General features: G+C 43.3%; 1 protein-coding gene across 1 annotated transcript; it reads left to right on the top strand.

Moving 5' to 3' along the window:
* Positions 1-90: 90 nt before the first annotated feature.
* Positions 91-16,176, top strand: LOC120025881 (short-chain specific acyl-CoA dehydrogenase, mitochondrial-like). Its single transcript, XM_038970594.1, has 10 exons — positions 91-173; positions 5,316-5,476; positions 12,474-12,623; positions 12,695-12,806; positions 12,925-13,076; positions 13,234-13,404; positions 13,525-13,662; positions 14,163-14,258; positions 14,342-14,398; positions 14,542-16,176. The coding sequence occupies exons 1-10, from the start codon at positions 146-148 to the stop codon at positions 14,692-14,694; spliced, it is 1,218 nt and encodes a 405-aa protein (XP_038826522.1). The 5' UTR covers positions 91-145; the 3' UTR covers positions 14,695-16,176.
* The last annotated feature ends 3,325 nt before the right edge of the window (positions 16,177-19,501 follow it).

Raw genomic sequence — 19,501 nt, 5'->3', positions numbered from 1 at the left:
ATACTGGTTAATCTGCAATAAAAAAAATATATTTTTTAAAGAAACGCAGTCTACATAACCATAACAAAAAGTACAGACGTCACTCGAACTATGTCACGTGGGTTGATAGCTACTCCAGCTGTCTGGTTTCGAGACAAGCATAAACATGGCAGCACTCTTCAAAGCTGGAAAAGGTCAGTATACAATCAATGCACAAACTATTGAAAAATGCTCCTTTGTCTCTCGAATACAAAGTGATATTGTACTTATTTTGTTTGTGTGTTGATCCTTCGACAATGAATAGACTGACAGTCATGTGCCGGGGTGCTAGCAAGCTAGCTACATTACTCGGCTAGTAGCTTATGCTAGTATTTGGTAATGAGCTAGCTAGCTAAAGACCAATGCTAAGTAACGACAGCTAGTTGCATATCGAGCTTTTAGTTGGCTTCTTAGCTAGCTAACCACCCCCAAAAACGATTGACAGCTTTTATGCATTACTAGAATGCTGCATTTGCAATGGCAGTAAATTAGTCTGGCTTTAGTTGAGCTAGTAATAGTTTGAGGCATTTGAACTTGAATGGGGTTAAGTAAGGACTGCAACCAGTTAACGTTAAGTAACCATTGTTTGCACTGACTTTTGTTGGGTGGTTAGTTAGCTATGTAATACACAGATTGTAATGAATCTATTCGCATTTCAAGGTATCGGGTTCGTTGTCCACCCGTGTTTTCTCGGGAAAACGCTCGCACTGAGATAAAGGTTAAAAGCGAGAGGACAGAGGTGACCTTTCACCTACACTGAACAAGAATATAAACTCAACATGTAAAGTGTTGGTCCCATGTTTCATGACTTGAAATAAAAGATCCCACACATTTTCCATATGAACAAAAATCTTTCTCTTAAATGTTGTGTACAAATTTTGTTTACATCCCTGTTAGTGAGCATTTCTCCTTTGCCAAGATAATCCATCAACCTGACAGGTGTGGCATATCAAGAAACTGAATAAACAGCATGATCATTACACAGATGCACCTTGTGCTGGGGACAATAAAAGGCCACTCTAAAATGTGTAGTTTTGTCACACAACACAATGCCACAGATGTCTCAAGTGTTGAGAAAGTGTGCAATTGCCATGCTGACTGCAGGAATGTTCACCAGAGCTGTTGCCAGAACTGAATGTTCATTTCTCTACCATAAACTGCCTCCAACATTGATTTAGAGAATTTGGGAGTACATCCAACCACTTCACAACCACAGACCATGTTTATGGTGTTGTGTGGGTGAGCAGTTTGCTGATGTCAATGTTGTGAACAAGGTGCCCCATGGTGGACTTATGGTATGGGCAGGCATGAGCTATGGACAAAAAACACAATAGCATTTTATCGACGGCAATTTGAATGCACAGAGATAACATGATGAGATCCTGAGGCCCATTGTCGTGCCATTCATCCGCTGCCATCACCTCATGTTTCAGCATGATAATGCTGATACCTATTGAGCATGTTTGGGATGCTCTGGATTGACGTGTATGACAGTCTGTTCCAGTTCCCGACAATATCCAGCAACTTCGCACAGCCATTGAAGAGGAGTGGAACAACATTCCACAGGCCACAATCAAAAGACTATTCAACTCTATGCAAAGGAGATGTCGCGCTGCATGAGACAAATCGCGGTGACACCCCTACCTTTTTTTAAGGTATCTGTGACCAACCGATGCATATCTGTATTCCCAGTCATCTGAAATCCATAGGTTAGGGCCTAATGAATTTATTTTAATTGACTGATTTCCTTTTATATGAACTGTAACTCTTAAATTGTTGAATGTTGCGTTTTATTTTTGTTCAGTATAGTGAACTTCTTTGGGATCGGTGTCCCGTCCATGGGACAGTTGCGCTAACGTAGGCTAATGTGATTAGCATTAGTAAGTAGCAAGAACATTTCCCAGGACAAATCTGATATTGGCAGAAAGCTTAAATTCTTGTTAATCTAACTGCACTGTCCAATTTACAGTAGCTATTACAGTGGAAGAATACCATGCTATTGTTTGAGGAGCATGCACAATTTTGAACAAAGTTATTTAATAAACAAATTAGGCACATTTGGGCAGTCTTGATACAACATTTTGACCAGAAATACAATGGTTCATTGGATCAGTCTAAACGTTGCACATACACTGCTGCCATCTAGTGGCAAATCTAAATTGCACCTGGGCTGGAATAATACATTATGGCCTTTCTCTTGCATTTCAAAGATGATGGTAGCTTTTACCAGATATATTGTGTTATATTCTCCTACATTCCTTTCACATTTCCACAAAGTTCAAAGTGTTTCCTTTCAAATGGTACCAAGAATATGCATATCTTTGCTTCAGGTTCCGAGCTACAGGCAGTTAAGATTTGGGTATGTCATTTTAGGCAAAAGAAAATTTAAAGGGGCGGATCCTTTTAACAGCCGACCAATAAATCGATATAAACGGCTATCATGATTATTATTGCTATTATTTACTTCGAGGGAATTTGCAAAGTTAAATGACTAGTCATTTGCTACTGAATAATCTTTTTAGTTTACAAGTCACAGCCTTCCTTCATCCAGGGCCTCTATTTTTTATATTTTACCAGGTAAGTTGACTGAACATATTCTCATTTACAGCAACAACCTGGGGAATAGTTACAGGGGAGAGGAGATGAATGAGCTAATTGTAAACTGGGGATGATTAGGTGACCGTGATGTTATGAGGGCCAGATTGGGAATTTAGCTAGAACACTGGGGATAACACCCTACTCTTACAATAAGTGCCATGGGATCTTAAGTGACCACAGAGTCAGGACACCCCATTTAACATCCCATAGATGGCACCCTACACAGGACAATGTCCCCAATCACTCCCCTGGGGAATTGGGATAGTTTTTTAGACCAGAGGAAAGGGTGCCTCCTGCTGGCCCTCCAACACCACTTTCAGCAGCATCTGGTCTCCCAACCAGGACCAACCCTGCTTAGCTTCAGAAGCAAGCCAGCAGTGGGATGCAGGGTGGTATGCTGCCGGTATTAACTTTATCAACATGCATCATCATCATTAGGTAATCTTCATGTCCAGTCTCCAACTTTTACCCCACAGGCAGGGGGTTGTCAGTGTGGTGAGATTTACCTAGCCAGTTATGTATTGTGGATGGTACTGTGTGTGTGCGTGCCATGGACGTCACCAGGACCTTGCTTTTGGGGCCCTGAATGATTTTGGGTCGGCCCTGAATCTTTTGCGATGGTGTACATTTATTTTTTGGGGGTTTCAACTGAATGCGCCGTTTAGTTCATAGAGCTATAGTTACGTGAAACTCAGTCATCCAACCATTATAATCAAGGGTGTAGTGCTGCCAGTGCGCAGTGGAGCGATGCTTCACCACTTCTCAGAATGGTTCTTTTTCGCAAGATCACTTCATGATTAATGAATATTGTACATAACAAACTTAATATAATAGCATAGATAATGTTAGGCTACTGTTATACCAAAAACACCACGTCATTTCTTATGACAGTTTAGGATGATTGTGCTGAAATGTAGATTATTATTATTTTTCTCGAATACAACTCAACAGCATGCGCTATAGGCTAAAATATTATTTTATTTCAACAAAATACAAGTTGCCGTGTTTAACTCTCTGTGCTAAAATTTTGTTAAACAATAGTTAGGCTACTTAGCCTACATCATTCAAGAAGATCTAAAACTTTTGACCGGTAGTGTAAATTTTGAACACCTACTCATTCAAGGGTTTTTCTTTTCTTTTGACTATTTTCTACATTGTAGAATAATAGTGAAGACATCAAAACTATGAAATAACACATATGGAATCATGTAGTATCCAAAAAAAGTGTTAAACAAATCAAAATATTTGAGATTCTTCAGTAAGCCACCCTTTGTCTTGATGACACCTTTGCACTCTCTTGGCATTCTCTCAACCAGCTTCACCTGGAATGCTTTTCCAACATTCTCAAACGAGTTCCCAGATGCTGAACACTTGTTGGCTGCTTTTATCCCAGTCCATGTGGCTGAAAAATATCCTCACAACATGATGCTGCCACCACCATGCTTCACCGTAGGAATGGGGCCAGGTTTCCTCCAGACATGACGCTTAGCATTCAGGCCAAAGAGTCCAGTCTTGGTTTCATCAGAACAGAGAATCTTGTTTCTCATGGTCAGAGTCCTTTTGGTTCCTTTTGGCAAACTCCAAGCGGGCTGTCGTGCCTTTTACTGAAGAGTGGCTTCCATCTGGCCACTCTACCATAATGTCCTGATTGGCGGAGTGCTGCAGAGATGGTTGTCCTTCTGAAAGTTTCTCCCATCTCCACAGAGGAACTCTGGAGCTCTGTCAGAGTGACCATCGGGTTCTTGGTCACCTCCCTTACCAAGGCCCTAATCCCCTGATTGCTCAGTTTGGCCTGGTGGACAGCTCTAGGAAGAGTCTTGATGGTTCCAAACTTCTTCCATGTAAGAATGATGGAAGCCACTGTGTTCTTGGGGACCTTCAATGCCTGCAGACATTTTTTGGTACCCTTCCCCAGATCTGTACCTCGACTCAATCCTGTCTCTGAACTCTACGGACAATTATTTCGACTTCATGGCTTGGTTTTTCCTCTGACATGCACTGTCAACTGTGGGACCTTTTTCATTGGCTTAATGCTATTAGTTTCATTTAAGATTTGGGTCATTCATTTTATTGATCTCTGTCAATGTCAGTAACTTGTCATTTAGGTAATTTGTGTGGTATATAAAATATTATTGTGTTGTCTCCATGTAACAGTATAACTGTAGTCCGTCCCCTCGCCCGGACCCGGGTGTGAACCAGGGACCCTCTGCACACATCAACAACAGTCACCCACGAAGCATCGTTACCCATCGCTCCACAAAAGCCGCGGCCCTTGCAGAGCAATGGGAACCACTACTTCAAGGTTTCAGAGCAAGTGACGTCACCGACTGAAAGGCTGCTAGCGCGCACCACCGCTACCTAGCTAGCCATTTCACATCGGTTACATCCAGTCATGTAAAATGATCTAGCATTGCAATAAATTATTTTAGAAAAGGCAAACATTTTTCTCTGACCTGCAAACCCCTTAGCCCCTGGTCTTCGGGACTGATCCCTGAATGGTATGAAACTCTGGTGACGGCCCTGATGCGGGTGTGTTGGGTCTATTTACAATGATTGGTTGTCACTCGGTCGACCTGGGCAGTTGTATTCATGTAACACTGTCTAACAGTCGAGTTATGATGTTGTGAATTCATGCTAGACATGAGCAGCTCTTACAATACTAAAGCCTTTCTCTCTCATGTCTTTCTCCCCCTTTCCAGCCCTGGGCCTGTGTGTCAGTGGCTGTAGGTCTCTGTCCTCTCTAGCTGAGCTACCAGAGATGCACCAGATGATGAGACAAACCTGTAGAGACTACGCAGACAGAGAGCTGGGTCCTATAGCTGGCAAACTTGACAAGGAACATCTCTTCCCAGTGCAACAGGTACACACACACTAGTGATGCTCGGGTTGACTCACAACCCACAGTCCCCGCGGTTATAGGCATGAGTAATTGAGTCCTCGATTGCATGTCAAAACTCGATCTTTGACCAGAGGGGATAAAAAATCCAATAAAATGATTTGGTGGAATGTGCTTTGTGGATTGAAACCCCCCCATTGTCTTGAAGACAATGTTAATTTGCTTTCTTTAGTGTTCCATTTGTACATGTGTATTTGCGGGGCACAACAAAAAAGATTCCAAGGCAACACAGTTTTTCTCCCTAAATTCCCTTTCCCCTCCATATCTCTTTCACTCATTCGCTTTCTGACCACTCCCTCTACACACGCGTGCTGAGACAATCACACACATTCTCCTGTTAGGCCTACAGAAATGCCTATACAAACTGGGCATAAAAAATGCCTCTGATGGGATACACAATCTACACTCCTTGCCAAATGAAGACAGTTTTATCAAAAATTCACAATGGACTGGTTGATTTGAAGTAGGTAAATATGTGTTCCAACAACAAGCTGCAGTTTAGGAATAATTGCATCCCGTCTATTTTCTGCTTTGGCTACTTTGCGAACTGCTAGTGCCATTTAGAATTAGCTAGCCCAGGCTATAACCCCCATAAACATAGACAGGTTCCACACCTGAAAATATGCTAAAATATTTGTTTGATAAAGACGGAGCGTATGTCATCGCAATAATTCATCACCATGCAGTGTTCAATGAGGAATTGTTATGCTAGTACTCGAACAGTCAAACGTCAAAATCCCATCGCTAACCCCGGTTATATCCGCCGGAATGGTGGGTTTAGGGTCATGAAATATTGTGTGGGTGGCAGGCAGGTTGAATAAAGGGGGGGGGAAATGCACAATTCTTGTGCAGTTCATATCTATAGGCTAAATTGAAGTTTTTTAATTCAATTATTTGTATGTCATTAGTGCGTGAGCCTGACTGTATGAGCGCCAAATACATGCCATTCGCCAAATGCTTTTTGAAACTTGCGCAGGGAAGCTCATCTGCGTGCTCATCATCCTCACCAGGGTCTTGACCTGACTGTAGTTCGGCGTCGTAACCGACTTAAGTGGGCAAATGCTCACCTTCAATGGCCACTGGCACACTGGAGAAGTGTGCTCTTCACGATTGACAGCCGGTTTCAACTGTACCGGACAGATGGCAGACATCGTGTGTGGGCAAGCCGTTTGCTGATGTTAACGTTAAACAGAGTGCCCCATGGTGGGGTTATGGTATGGGCAGGCAGGCAGGCATAAACTACAGGCAACAAACACAATTGCATACTCACCAGACATGTCACCCATTGAGCATGTTTGGGATGCTCTGGATCAACATGTACGAAAGCATGTTCCTGCCAATATCCAGCAACTTCAAACAGCCATTGAAGAGGAGAGGGTCAACATTCCACAGACCACAATCAACAGGCTGATCAACTAGATGCGAAGGAGATGTTGTGCTGCATGAGGCAAATGGTGATCACACCAGATACTGACTGGTATTCTGATCCACTCCCCTACGTTTAAGGTATCTGTGACCATTTCCCAGTCATTCGAAAGCCATAGATTAGGGCCTAATGAATTTATTCCGATTGACTGATTACCTTATATACTGTAACTCAGTAAAATCTTCATTGTTGCATTTATATTTTTGTTGTGTATTAACTCCTGCAGAATGAAGCATTTTATTGCATTACTGATACACCAAATGTACATTTTGAACAGGAGTGAAGAAATGATTTATTTATTTCAGCATCTTTAAAGGTCATGACAGTCAATTGTTTGGATGATATTTGGATGAAACCAGATAAAAATATGCTGACCAAAGTATGAAAAACGAGTTGCTTCTACATTGATCATAAAGTTACTGAGGCGGATTATTAAGGGGATAGGGTGACATCACCCTAACTCATTTTAATACACCTATGGTAAGATTATATTCTCTTACCTAATTTAAATAAGTAGTACCGTCTTGTAACCAACACTGGAGAAGGTGTATTTGAGGAGTGCCATGGTTTATATAGCTAGGTAGCTACTCTACAGATGCCAAAATTTGACTGTAGGGTGTCAGCAAATATAATTAAAAGTTTACGCTATTTATCTATGGCAGAGACACTTGTCTTCTTTCATCTGTGTCTGGTGTTAGCTAGTTACTGGCTAGCTAGGTCTTCAGCCAGCATTGAACAAAGGGGGGAAGGGTCGTTCAAAACTCTGACAGTTGTCATGTCAACACATTCGTCAGTGCTCCTGTGAACTGCATCATAAGAGACATGCCGAATGGGAGATGTATAAAAGAAAAAGTGACACAATTGATGCAATTTCAATGTTTGAGTTGCTTTGTGTTTCACCAAATTTGCTTGATGATTTTATTGCATCCAAGTTTCTTGACATTACAAAGATCTGTCAGTCAAGGCAAGCTTATGGATATAAGCTTCCCGCCCACTCAGCCTGTCTTTTCAAACTTCCTGGTAGTTAGCCATGAAAGAAAATACTTTTTCTAACCCCCCCCCCCGCCAAAAAAAATATTATGGGTGATATTTTAGTCACTTCTGGGCCTTTTTTAAAAGAATGAATGTGTGTTTAGGGAACGTCTGTAAAGGTGCTATCTTTATCAGAATCCTAAAAACTGATAGTATTTAAACCACAAAGTATGCATGCATCCAAGCTGAACTGAAATCTTCTCAGAAACATGTTGGGTTGTTTTCACAGCTTTTAATTTCCTTAAAACCGGTCAAACCGATGTCATTTGGTAATTTTGCACAGTAAATCTTTCCTGTTTTGGGGGGTTATTGCATTTCCTCCCCAATGCTTAAACGTCTGCTGCAGGAGAGAAGCATAGATGATAAAAAATCAAATAAAATTGTATTCCTAGAACTTTACCGATGTCAACTAAACTGAACAAAAAATAAACGATCCATGCAACAATTTCTAAGATTTTGCTGCGTTACAGTTCATATAAGGTCTGATGCTATTTTGAAAGCCAAGAAGAAAAATGAAATATAAAGTACATTACAATGATATATTTAACTTTATGGGGACTGAATGCTGAGTTAAGGCTGCCAGGCTTGCAAGGACAGACCAGATACAACTTCAATTAGCACTGAGGTGTGAAGTAAAAGGTATTGAGGCCTTTGGGCCCAACGAGTGGCAGGAGCCTTTGAAGTGTCCTCTGAAGCCCCCTCCTGCTGTTCAAAGACCATTCACTGGCATTTTCTACAAGAAATCTGCCTCCAGAAATGAAACTTTCTCCCAGGTGGGAGTGATACCTACTCCTGCTGCTTGGATTCCACCTGGCGATCTGTTCACTGTCTGCCCTGGCCTGTCTCCCCCTGTCTGGCACAGGTACCCCCATCTCCCGAGCTTTCGCTCGCCTCCAGCACACACGCACTGTTGGGGCGAGTGACTCTGAATTTACAATTGCTAGCCCCAAGTCATTTTTTTCTTGTGCTTTTTGCTATTTGCCTCATGACTCCTGTGCTTTGTTGACTACAATTTTTCTTTACCCAACCGTGGGACAGACTGTTTGTTCCCACACTCGGGACTCTGCCTTTGTATTGGTTTCAGACTTTTGGCCTCCCATCCTATTCTAACAACCTCTCGCCTGCTTTGTATTCATGTTACCTGATGAAATTGCTGTACAAAATGATCTTGTTGCCAGCTGATGCACATTCAGATGTCATAAATCAGCACTGCAGAGCTCTCCCTGTCCTCTGCCGTGCCTTGATTGTATTACTGTTGATGATATCTGGAAATGTGCATGTACACCCTGGCCCATCTACTGTTGCTAGCAACAATTCTAACTTGTGGTCTGATATCTGATTCACTGATTTCTGCTCTCGTAAAAGCCTGGGTTTTCTGCATGATAACACGAGAAGCTTATTTCCTAAAATGGATCAATTGAAAGTGTGGGTTCACAGCTCCAATCCAGATGTGTTGGTCATTATTGAGACGTGGTTAAGGAAGAGTGTTTTCTGGTTATAACCTTTTTCGGCAAGACAGGTCTTCCAAAGGTGGAGGAGTGGTAAACTTTACCAAGGATCACCTTCAGTGCTCAGTTGTCTCCACCAAGTCTGTCCCCAAACAATTTGATTTGCTGGTTTTAACCATTAAACTTTCAAATAGCTCTTTTGTTGACTGTCGCTGGGTGTTATCGTCCTCCATCAGCACCGGCCTGTACCCTACCTGCCCTAAGCTCTCTCCTGGCCCCTTACACTAAGTTTCAATTTGTCCTTCTAGGTGACCTAAACTGGGACATGCTTAAAACACCTGACCAACTCTTAAAGCAATAGGACTCCCCAAATCTTTCTCAGATCACCAATCCCACAAGGTATGACTCCATACACCCAGAACAGGCCTCCGATGTTATCTTCACAAATAATCCTGATCGGTATGAGTCTGGTGTTTTCTGTAATGACCTTAGTGATCACTGTTTTACAGCCTGTGTTCGTAATGGCTGCTCAGTGAAATGACCGGTCAGAGGCCGAGCAATTGCCGTACCAGGCAGTGATGCAACCAGTCAGGATGCTCTCGATGTTGCAGCTATAGAACCTTTTGAGGATCTCAGGACCCATGGCAAATCTTTTTAGTTTCCTGAGGGGGAATAGGCTTTGTCATGCCCTCTTCACAACTGTCTTGGTGTGTTTGGACCATTCTAGTTTGTTGTTGATGTGGACACCGAGGAACTTGAAGCTCTGTACCTGCTCCACTACAGCTCCGTCGATGAGAATGGGGGCGTGCTCGGTCCTCCTTTTCCTGTAGTCCACAATCATCTCCTTAGTCTTGGTTACGTTGAGGGATAGGTTGTTATTCTGGCACCACACGGCCAGGTCTCTGACCTCCTCCCTATAGGCTGTCTCGTCGTCGACTTGGCCAAAGCTTTTGATACAGTAGAACATTCCATTCTTGTGGGCCGGCTAAGGAGTGTTGGTGTCTCCGAGGGGTCTTTGGCCTGGTTTGCTAACTACCTCTCTCAAAGAGTGCAGGTTATAAAGTCAGAAAATATGCTGTCTCAGCCACTGCCTGTCACCAAGGGAGTACCTCAAGGCTCGATCCTAGGCCCCACGCTCTTCTCAATTTACATCAACAACATAACTCAGGCAGTAGAAGGCTCTCTCATCCATTTATATGCAGATACAGTCTTATACTCAGCTGGCCCCTCCTCGGATTTTGTGTTAAATGCTCTATAAACAAAGCTTTCTTAGTGTCCAACAAGCATTCTCTACCCTTAACCTTGTTCTGAACACCTCCAAAACAAAGGTCATGTGGTTTGGTAAGAAGAATGCCCCTCTTCCCACAGGTGTTATTACTACCTCTGAGGGTTTAGAGCTTGAGGTAGTCACCTCATTCAAGTACTTGGGAGTATGGCTAGATGGTGCACTGTCCTTCTCTCAGCACATATCAAAGCTGCAGGCTAAAGTTAAATCTAGACTTGGTTTCTTCTATTTCAATCGCTCCTCTTTCACCCCAGCTGCCAAACTAACCCTGATTCAGATGACCATCCTACCCATGCTAGATTACGGAGACATAATTTATAGACCGGCAGGTAAGGGTGCTCTAGAGTGGCTAGGTTTTCTTTACCATTCTGCCATCAGATTTGCCACCAATGCTCCTTTGTAAGACACATCACTGCACTCTATACTCCTCTGTAAACTGGTAATCTCTGTATACCCGTCGCAAGACCCACTGTTTGATGCTTATTTATAAAACCCTCTTAGGTCTCACCCCCCCCCGTCTGAAATATCTACTGCAGCCCTCATCCTCCACATACAACACCCGTTCTGTCAGTCACATTCTGTTAAATGTCCCCAAAGCACACACATCCCTGGGTCGCTCCTCTTTTCAGTTCACTGCAGCTAGCTACTGGAACGAGCTGCAACAAACACAAACTGGACAGTTTTATCTCATTCTCTTCATTCCAAGACTCAATCATGGACACTTACTGCCCTTTGTGCTGTTGTCTGTACCCAATAATGTTTGTACCATGCTGTGTTGTATGTGTTGCTGCCTTGCTATGTTGTTGTCTTAAGTCTCTCTTTATGTAGTGTTGTCTCTCTTGTTGTGATGTGTGTTTTGTCCTGTTTTATTTATTTTTAATCCCAGCCACCGTCCCCGCAGGAAGCCTTTTGGTAGGCCGTCATTCAGTTAAGAACAAATTCTTATTTACACTTGCCTAGTTAAATACGGAAATCAGTCAATTGAAATAAATTCATTAGGCCCTTTTCACATGACTCGGCAGGGGCGCAGACATAGGTGGGCCTGGGAGGGCATAGGTCCACCCACTTGGGAGCCAGGCCCTCTCACTGGGGAGCCATGCCCGGCCAGACAGGAATACTCCTGAGGACCCCCTTCTGAGGCAGCTTATGGTAGAGAAATTTACAAATTCTCTGGAAACAGCTTTGGTGGACATTCCTGCAGTAAGCATGTCAATTGCATGTTCCCTCAAAATATGAGACATCTGTGGCATTGTGTTGCGTGACAAAACAACACATTTTACAGTGGCCTTTTGTCTCCAGCACAAGGTGCACCTGTGTAATGACCATGCTGTTTAATCGGCTTCTTGATATGCCTGTCCGGTGGATGGTTTATCTTGACAAAGGATATATTATGTATTTATATTATATTTACTTTATACATTCTGGTGAGCAAGGGCTTATTTAGTCTTCTAGGGCAGTAATGACAGATGAGAAGCTGCATGTATCTAATTATAGACAAGTTGATTAACATATCTAGGCTTAAAAAAAGAAATCCGGCACCCCCTGTCAAAAAGATTGGTACGCCTTCTGACTCATTTTCTATCGGCCTATTTTTGCGTTAGGGTCGGGTGGGGCCTCAGTGAAAATCACAGTCAGGTGGTTGTGGATGAGTTATTAGCAATTTGCGGGCATGTGAACCAACACGCATCACTAAACAGGCACACACGTAGAACACAGAATATGAAGTACACACACACGCCCTCTAATGCATCCACTTGTGTGTTTCTACAGGTGCGAGAGCTGGGTGCTATGGGGGTGATGGCTGTAGAGGTTCCTGAGGAGCTGGGAGGAGCAGGAATGGACTACTTGGCCTACTCTCTGGCCGTGGAGGAGATCAGTAGGGGCTGCGGCAGCACTGGATGTGTGGTCTCGGTCAACAACGTACGTAAGAGTGTGTGTGTTTTATGTTGTCGCTGTATCTAGCACTGATACTAAAGGGTGTGTGTGTGTAGTCTTTGTACATAGGGCCAATATTGAAGTTTGGAACACAGAAGCAGAAGGAACAGTGGATCACTCCCTTCACGACTGGAGAGAAAGTTGGCTGCTTCGCTCTTAGTGAACCAGGTACACCACAGACGCACACAACACACACTGTGCCCCAGAGCCCTCCATTTACTACTACACTCCAACTGGGGAAGATAAGTGGTTGTTGATTCTCTCTCTCTCCCCCATCTCTGTGTAGGTAATGGTAGTGATGCAGGAGCAGCGTCTACTTTAGCCAGACAGGAGGGAGAGGAGTGGGTGTTGAACGGGACTAAAGCCTGGATTACCAACAGCTGGGATGCTTCGGCTACTGTCATATTCGCTACCACTGACAAGTCACTCAAACACAAGGTTAGATACATCGTTGTTGGAGTCAAGTCATAGTGAAACCCCCAATATTCCTTCTTCCTTTTCTCTCACTTGCTCTCTCTGTTTCTCAGTATTTTGATATTATAATCAATGTAATTTATACATGCATTTCAGTGTGTTGTTCCCCCCCACTCCATAGGGTATCAGTGCATTCCTGGTGCCCATGCCCCATCCTGGCCTGTCCCTGGGGAAGAAGGAGGACAAGCTGGGCATCAGAGCAACCTCCACTGCCAACCTCATCCTGGAGGACTGTAGGATACCCCTGGGCAACATGCTGGGGCCACGAGGATCTGGCTTCAAGATAGCCATGGTCGGTTTTTAAGTGGGGGTGGGGTGTTGGTTGTGTGTGCATAGTAAATGTGAGTGATTATGTGCGTGTGTGCTTGTCTGTGTGTACTGACCCCCCCCCCCCCTCCTCCCCCTCCCACAGCAAACCCTGGACAGTGGGCGTATAGGTATAGCTTCCCAGGCTCTGGGTATTGCTCAGGCTGCTCTGGACTGTGCTGCGGACTACGCTCACAAACGCACCGCCTTCGGAGCTCCCATTGGCAAGCTGCAGGCCGTACAGGTAAAAGTTAGTTTAAATGTTACGGTGTGTCTGCTATATTAAAGTGGAACTGACCGCGTTAACTACTTTTCAGATATGAAACAGACAATCATCAGTCAAAAAATATCAAATTCTCAGTTTATGCTACAAAACCAACTTTATAAGACATTTAAAAAATAGTTTGACTCAACATTCCATGACGTACACTAAGCCACTGTTGGTAGAATAGATGGATGCAGTTCAATGCATGATTCATATAATACACCAATACATGTCTTGGTAGTCCAAAAAATCAATAGGACTGTAAAGTTCACTAATGTAAGAGGACTCCTGTGGTATTTACATATTAGCAGAAATGCATTCAGCTGTATTTTGTGGCTTTTGGCAAACGCGTTCTAATGATCTAAAGTTGCTGTTGCTACTGCCTGGAAACGCACAGTCCAGTGTCATGTTCTTCCTGGGGGTGTATATGCTAAAATACTGTCAGTTCCACTTGAAGGGTGTGTATCTCTATGCTTCAGTTCAAGCTGGCAGACATGGCTGTAGCTGTTGAAAGTGCTCGTCTCCTCACCTGGAAGGCTGCAATGCTAAAAGACGCCAAGAAACCCTTCACCAAGGTACACATCCCACCACACCACACACACACACCATCCTCTGTCATATTACATTACGTTGTACTTCGTCCTTCCTGTCCCTACAGGAAGCAGCGATGGCCAAACTAGCAGCGTCTGAGGCTGCTACCTTCTGCGGCCACCAGGTACGCATCAGAGAGCCTGTCATGTCCTTACCTCTATAACTAGTGACTGAATCAATCTATAATCAATATGGAGTTCACTGACATTTCTCAGATGCTAAACCCTTAAAAATGTACCCCTTTTTCTCTATCTGTTGAACTAAAAGTCAATCCAGGTTCTTGGGGGAATGGGTTACGTGACAGACATGCCAGCGGAGAGGCACTACCGCGACGCGCGAATCACTGAGATCTATGAAGGCACCAGTGAGATCCAGAGACTGGTGATAGCCGGCCAGCTGCTGAAGGAGTACGCACCATAGAGACTTGCGATTTAGACCCAAATGGTGGCCGTATATTCCCTACATAGTGCACTACTTCTGGATAGATTCCAGTGGCCAAAAGTGGTGTACTATATAGGGAATAGGGTGCCATTTCAGATTGGCTCATAACAGCCACTACACCCAGGGCTGCATTCAGGACTGCAGTGTAGTGTTGCACAGTCTCATCAGCTACTGAACTGGAAGGAATGCCAGACATGGAGACAGGCTCACACAGCTCCGGGTAGAAGTTGCCCTTAACCACAGATCTAGGACCAGATTGCCCAATGCCAAAATTCTAACCTCAACTGTTATGGAGGGAACATCTTTCCCTGGACCAATGGGGAGTGGCACCTACCTACCACTCCAATGGGACACCACCAGGCCAGGGTTCAGGACAACTTGCACCCCAGCTGACTCCTGTATTACTGCAACAATTACTAAACAATCCAAGCAATTTGTTACTTTAGATATCAACATGAAGATATGCATCTTCCTTTCTGCCTTAAAACATTATCTGCCTTAACCTGATGGTATCTGGTAACATAATAGATGTTAGTGGACTCATTGTGGATAACCAGGGTGAAGATGACTAGCTCTGTCCAAATCAGACAAAAACGTGCTGTCCTGGGTGGTGATCAGATAGAAATGTATTGTGTGGAACTGACATGTCTCTTAGACATGCATAGTGAGGAATCATTTCAGTTCTGTTCATGGCATTTCTGTCTGCAATGTCCAGTATGCGGTTGCGTCCTCCTGAGCGTGATCATGTTGTCCGTGTGAGGTGCAGTGCTAATTCAAGCCACACGAGGGCAGTGCAGTGTCTGGACTGTCCTGCCTTCACCTGCAACAAGGGAAATCAATGGCCCTTTGAACACTTGTAATGTGCATTCCTCCCTGTTCTCTTCCTTGGAAATATTTAGTCACCAAATTTGGTAGTTTTAAACAAGGATTCTACTGCTGTTGTCTAACCTCATCCTCAGGCTAGGCTGGTGGGTGGGTGAGACTAGTAGTTAGTTATCACCATGTTGGAAAAGGATCAATGATTACTTCAAGCAGGGGGGAGAAATGCATTTGAGTTTTTAAACACGGACACACACCTCAGAACCTTCCTGCTGTGCCTGGTCTGATGCAGCTCTCTAGGCTGTACATTGACAATATGATATTTTGAGACTGTTATGGAACTGCAACAACTGGGAAGTGGTTTAATATGTTTGTCTCTGGCTGTTAGTTATTAGGACTATTGCATTGAATGTCTAATATCAGTTGTGTGATCTGTTCAGATGAAACTGAATGACGCAGCTATACAGGAGCTCTTGGGTTTCAGAAGTCTAAATGATCAAATGTTGGGTTGTGTAGCAAATGTATCTTTTTTTATGAGGATTCGCTACAAAGCCCATCAAGCTCGTGCCTCAAACTGCTGTTGTACATGTTTTATCGTCATTTTATGGTACATAATGAAATTAAAAACACAAGATCACATGATTATTCCCTTGAATCTTTTAATGTTAAATAGTTATGCTCTGTGGCTGTTTAGTGACGTGGCAACATTTCAGTATTAATCTTGCCAAAGGGCTGGTTTCACAGACCCAGGTTAAGCCAACTCAAAGAAAAATCACAAATTTCTCATTTGCTTTTAATATGCTAAGTTCTTAATTTTAAGTATTTAAATCATGTATCAAAATCATCAGTCAGAGTACGACTTAATTTGATTTGGGACCCATCAGGATACAGGAAAACTATTAGAATCAGAATTTAGTCAATTGGTCAAGTGATTCAGAAGTAAATTCATTCAAGGAGCATCGCTACGAAATACACCTTCTAATCTAAAGTAAGGTTTAATAGCAATGAGGGAGTAATATTACACTGGCCCGGGTTGAACCGAGGAATGGCCCGTCACATCATCGGGCGAAAGAGGGGAGGGAGGAGCGCCCTTTGACTCAATCTGCGCTGCTCGGTCATGTTGTCAAAAAGGCAGCTAGGTGCATCATCCAGAAACATACAACAGGCAGAAAGCGTTTTTATCAAAAGCAATCACTTCTGCATGTGAACAAGGAATCCTACTTATCACCTCACGTGCTTAATCTACGTCACTTTTGTTTTTAGCCGACTTCGCTGTCAGCCAGAGTGGGGCACAAGGTTCACACCCAGGAGGCAGCATGGATCCAAAACAAATGCAATCACTTTTCACCCTTTTCCAACTCCCACCGGGGTAACCCGACCCAGATAAACAAGCCCCCTCATTCACTACTCTTCCCTATAGCCACACCATCTCTGCGCCCTCCTTTCAAATACTTCCTCTTTCCTCTCATTGGTAATGGCCTCTGATAGGCATTGGAGGAGTTGAAGGTGTTTTCCTCCAGGAGGACCTCCCCAGGGTGGAGTAGATGGCCTTGGACCAGGTCAGCACGTTATGAGGGGTATTGTTGTAGTAGAATGGACCAGGGTATTGCAACCCAGACATGTACAGTTGAATTCGGAAGTTTACGTACACCATAACCAAATACATTTAAACTGAGTTTTGCACAATTCCTGACAGTTAGGATCACCACCTTATTTTAAGAATGTTAAATGTCAGAATAATAGTAGTGATTTATTTCAGCTTTTATTTCTTTCATCAGATTCCCAATGGGTCAGAAGTTTACATACACTCAATTAGTATTTGGTAGCATTGCCTTAAACAATTTAAAAACTTGGGTCAAATGTTTCGGGTAGCCTTCCACAGGCTTCCCACAATAGGTTGGGTGAATTTTGGCCCATTCCTCCTGACAGAGCTGGTGTAACTGAGTCAGGTTTGTAGGCCTCCTTGCTCACACATGCTTTTTCAGTTCTGCCCACAAATGTTCTATGGGATTGAGGTTAGGGCTTTGTGATGGCCACTCCAATACCTTGACTTAGTTGTCCTTAATCCATTTTGCCACAACTTTGGAAGTATGCTTGGGGTCATTGTCCATTTGGAAGACCCATTTGCGACCAAGCTTTAACTTCCTGACTGATGTCTTGAGATGTTGCTTCAATATATCCACAATTTTCCTCCCTCATGAAGCCATCTATTTTGTGAAGTGCACCAGTCCCTCCTGCAGCAAAGCACCCCCACAACATGATGCTGCCACCCCTGTTCTTCACCGTTGGGATGGTGTTCTTCGGCTTGCAAGCCTCCCCCTTTTCCCTCTAAACATAACGATGGTCATTATGGCCAAACAGTTCTATTTTTCTTTCATCAGACCAGAGGACATTTCTCCAAAAAGTATGATCTTCGTCCCCATGTGCAGTTGCAAACCGTAGTCTGGCTTTTTTATGGCGGTTTTGGAGCAGTGGCTTCTTCCTTGCTTAGCAGCCTTTCAGGTCCTGTCGATATAGGACTAGTTTTACTGTGGATATAGATACTTTTGTACCTGTTTCCTCCAGCATCTTCACAAGGTCCTTTGCTGTTGTTCTGGGATTGATTTGCACTTTTGGCACCAAAATACGTTCATCTCTAGGAGACAGAACGCATCTCCTTCCTGGGCGGTAAACCCATGGTGTTTATACTTGCGTACTACTGTTTGTACAGATGAACGTGGTACCTTCAGGCATTTGGAAATTGCTCCCAAGGATGAATCAGACTTGGAGGTCTACAATTTTTTTCTGAGGTCTTGGCTGATTTCTTTTGATTTTCCCATGATGTCAAGCAAAGAGGCACTGAGTTTGACGGTAGGCATAGAAATGCATCCACAGGTACACCTCCAATTGACTCAAATGATGTCAATTAGCCTATCAGAAGCTTCTAAAGCCATTACATCATCTTCTGGAATTTTCCAAGCTGTTTAAAAGACACTAAGTTGACTGCATGTAAACTTCTGACCCACTGGAATTGTGAGTGAAAAAATCTGTAAACAATTGTTGTAAAAATTACTTGTCATGCAAAGTAGATGTCCTAGCCGACTTGCCAACACTATAGTTTGTTAACAAGAAATTTGTAAAGTGGTTGAAAAACAAGTTAATGACTCCAACCTAAGTGTATGTAAACTTACGACTTCAACTGTAGTTAAGTCGAGGTTGGGGAGAGGACTCGGTCCCACACCACATCAGTTACCAGGCCTTCAAACTGATACACTTTGGTATTGGTTATTATATTAGGATCCCCATTAGCTGTTGCGAAAACATGACATAATACAGAACATTAGACAAGAACAGAACTACTTTTTTTAAATGTCACAGCCCACATATCAATACATACAATATCTAGGTCAAATAGGAGAGATGCATTGTGCAGTGAAGTGTTGCTTTATCTGTTTTTTTAAAACCAGGTTTGCTGTTCATTTGCACAATATGAAATGGAAGAGTTCCATGCAATAATGGCTCTATATAATACTGTATGCTTTCTTGAATTTGTTCTGGATTAGGAGACTGAAAAGACAGGAGGCCCACTGGTCTCCTATAAACACTCACAAAGACAAATACTTGTATTATCAAAATACTTAAATGTACACCTATAGTAAATGTACACTCATTATCAATGTTATGATGCATTGTTTTGTCCTTTTTGAGAGATATTGAAATGTGTCTTCTGCTTTACACAACTACCTCAAGACACACAGGTTATAAACTGCATTTATGTCACCCTCGCTCTCACCAATTGTCCCCTGCTCCCCCACTATCCTCTCCCCGGTCTCCCCCTCTTCCTCGCCCCGGTCTTCCTCTGTTGCCCCCACTCTCGGTCCCAATCCCAAATGAGACCTGAGAAGATTTGGTAATAGGCTGAGTGGAAGTTTCACCCTATTACTTGTACCAATTAAATCTTCTCAGATCTCTACCAGTGCATAGGGTT

Source organism: Salvelinus namaycush, chromosome 31 (assembly GCF_016432855.1).
Source record: "Salvelinus namaycush isolate Seneca chromosome 31, SaNama_1.0, whole genome shotgun sequence".
Lineage (NCBI taxonomy): Eukaryota > Metazoa > Chordata > Actinopteri > Salmoniformes > Salmonidae > Salvelinus > Salvelinus namaycush.
Note: the sequence above shows the minus strand (reverse complement) of the source record. Positions and strands in the feature narration are given on the sequence as shown.

Coding starts and splice junctions, on each gene's coding strand:
- LOC120025881 (XM_038970594.1), top strand. CDS start 146: ATGGCAGCACTCTTCAAAGCTGGAAAAG. Junction 174..5,315: donor ACTCTTCAAAGCTGGAAAAG/GTCAGTATACAA, acceptor CCCCCTTTCCAG/CCCTGGGCCTGTGTGTCAGT. Junction 14,399..14,541: donor CTACCTTCTGCGGCCACCAG/GTACGCATCAGA, acceptor TTGAACTAAAAG/TCAATCCAGGTTCTTGGGGG.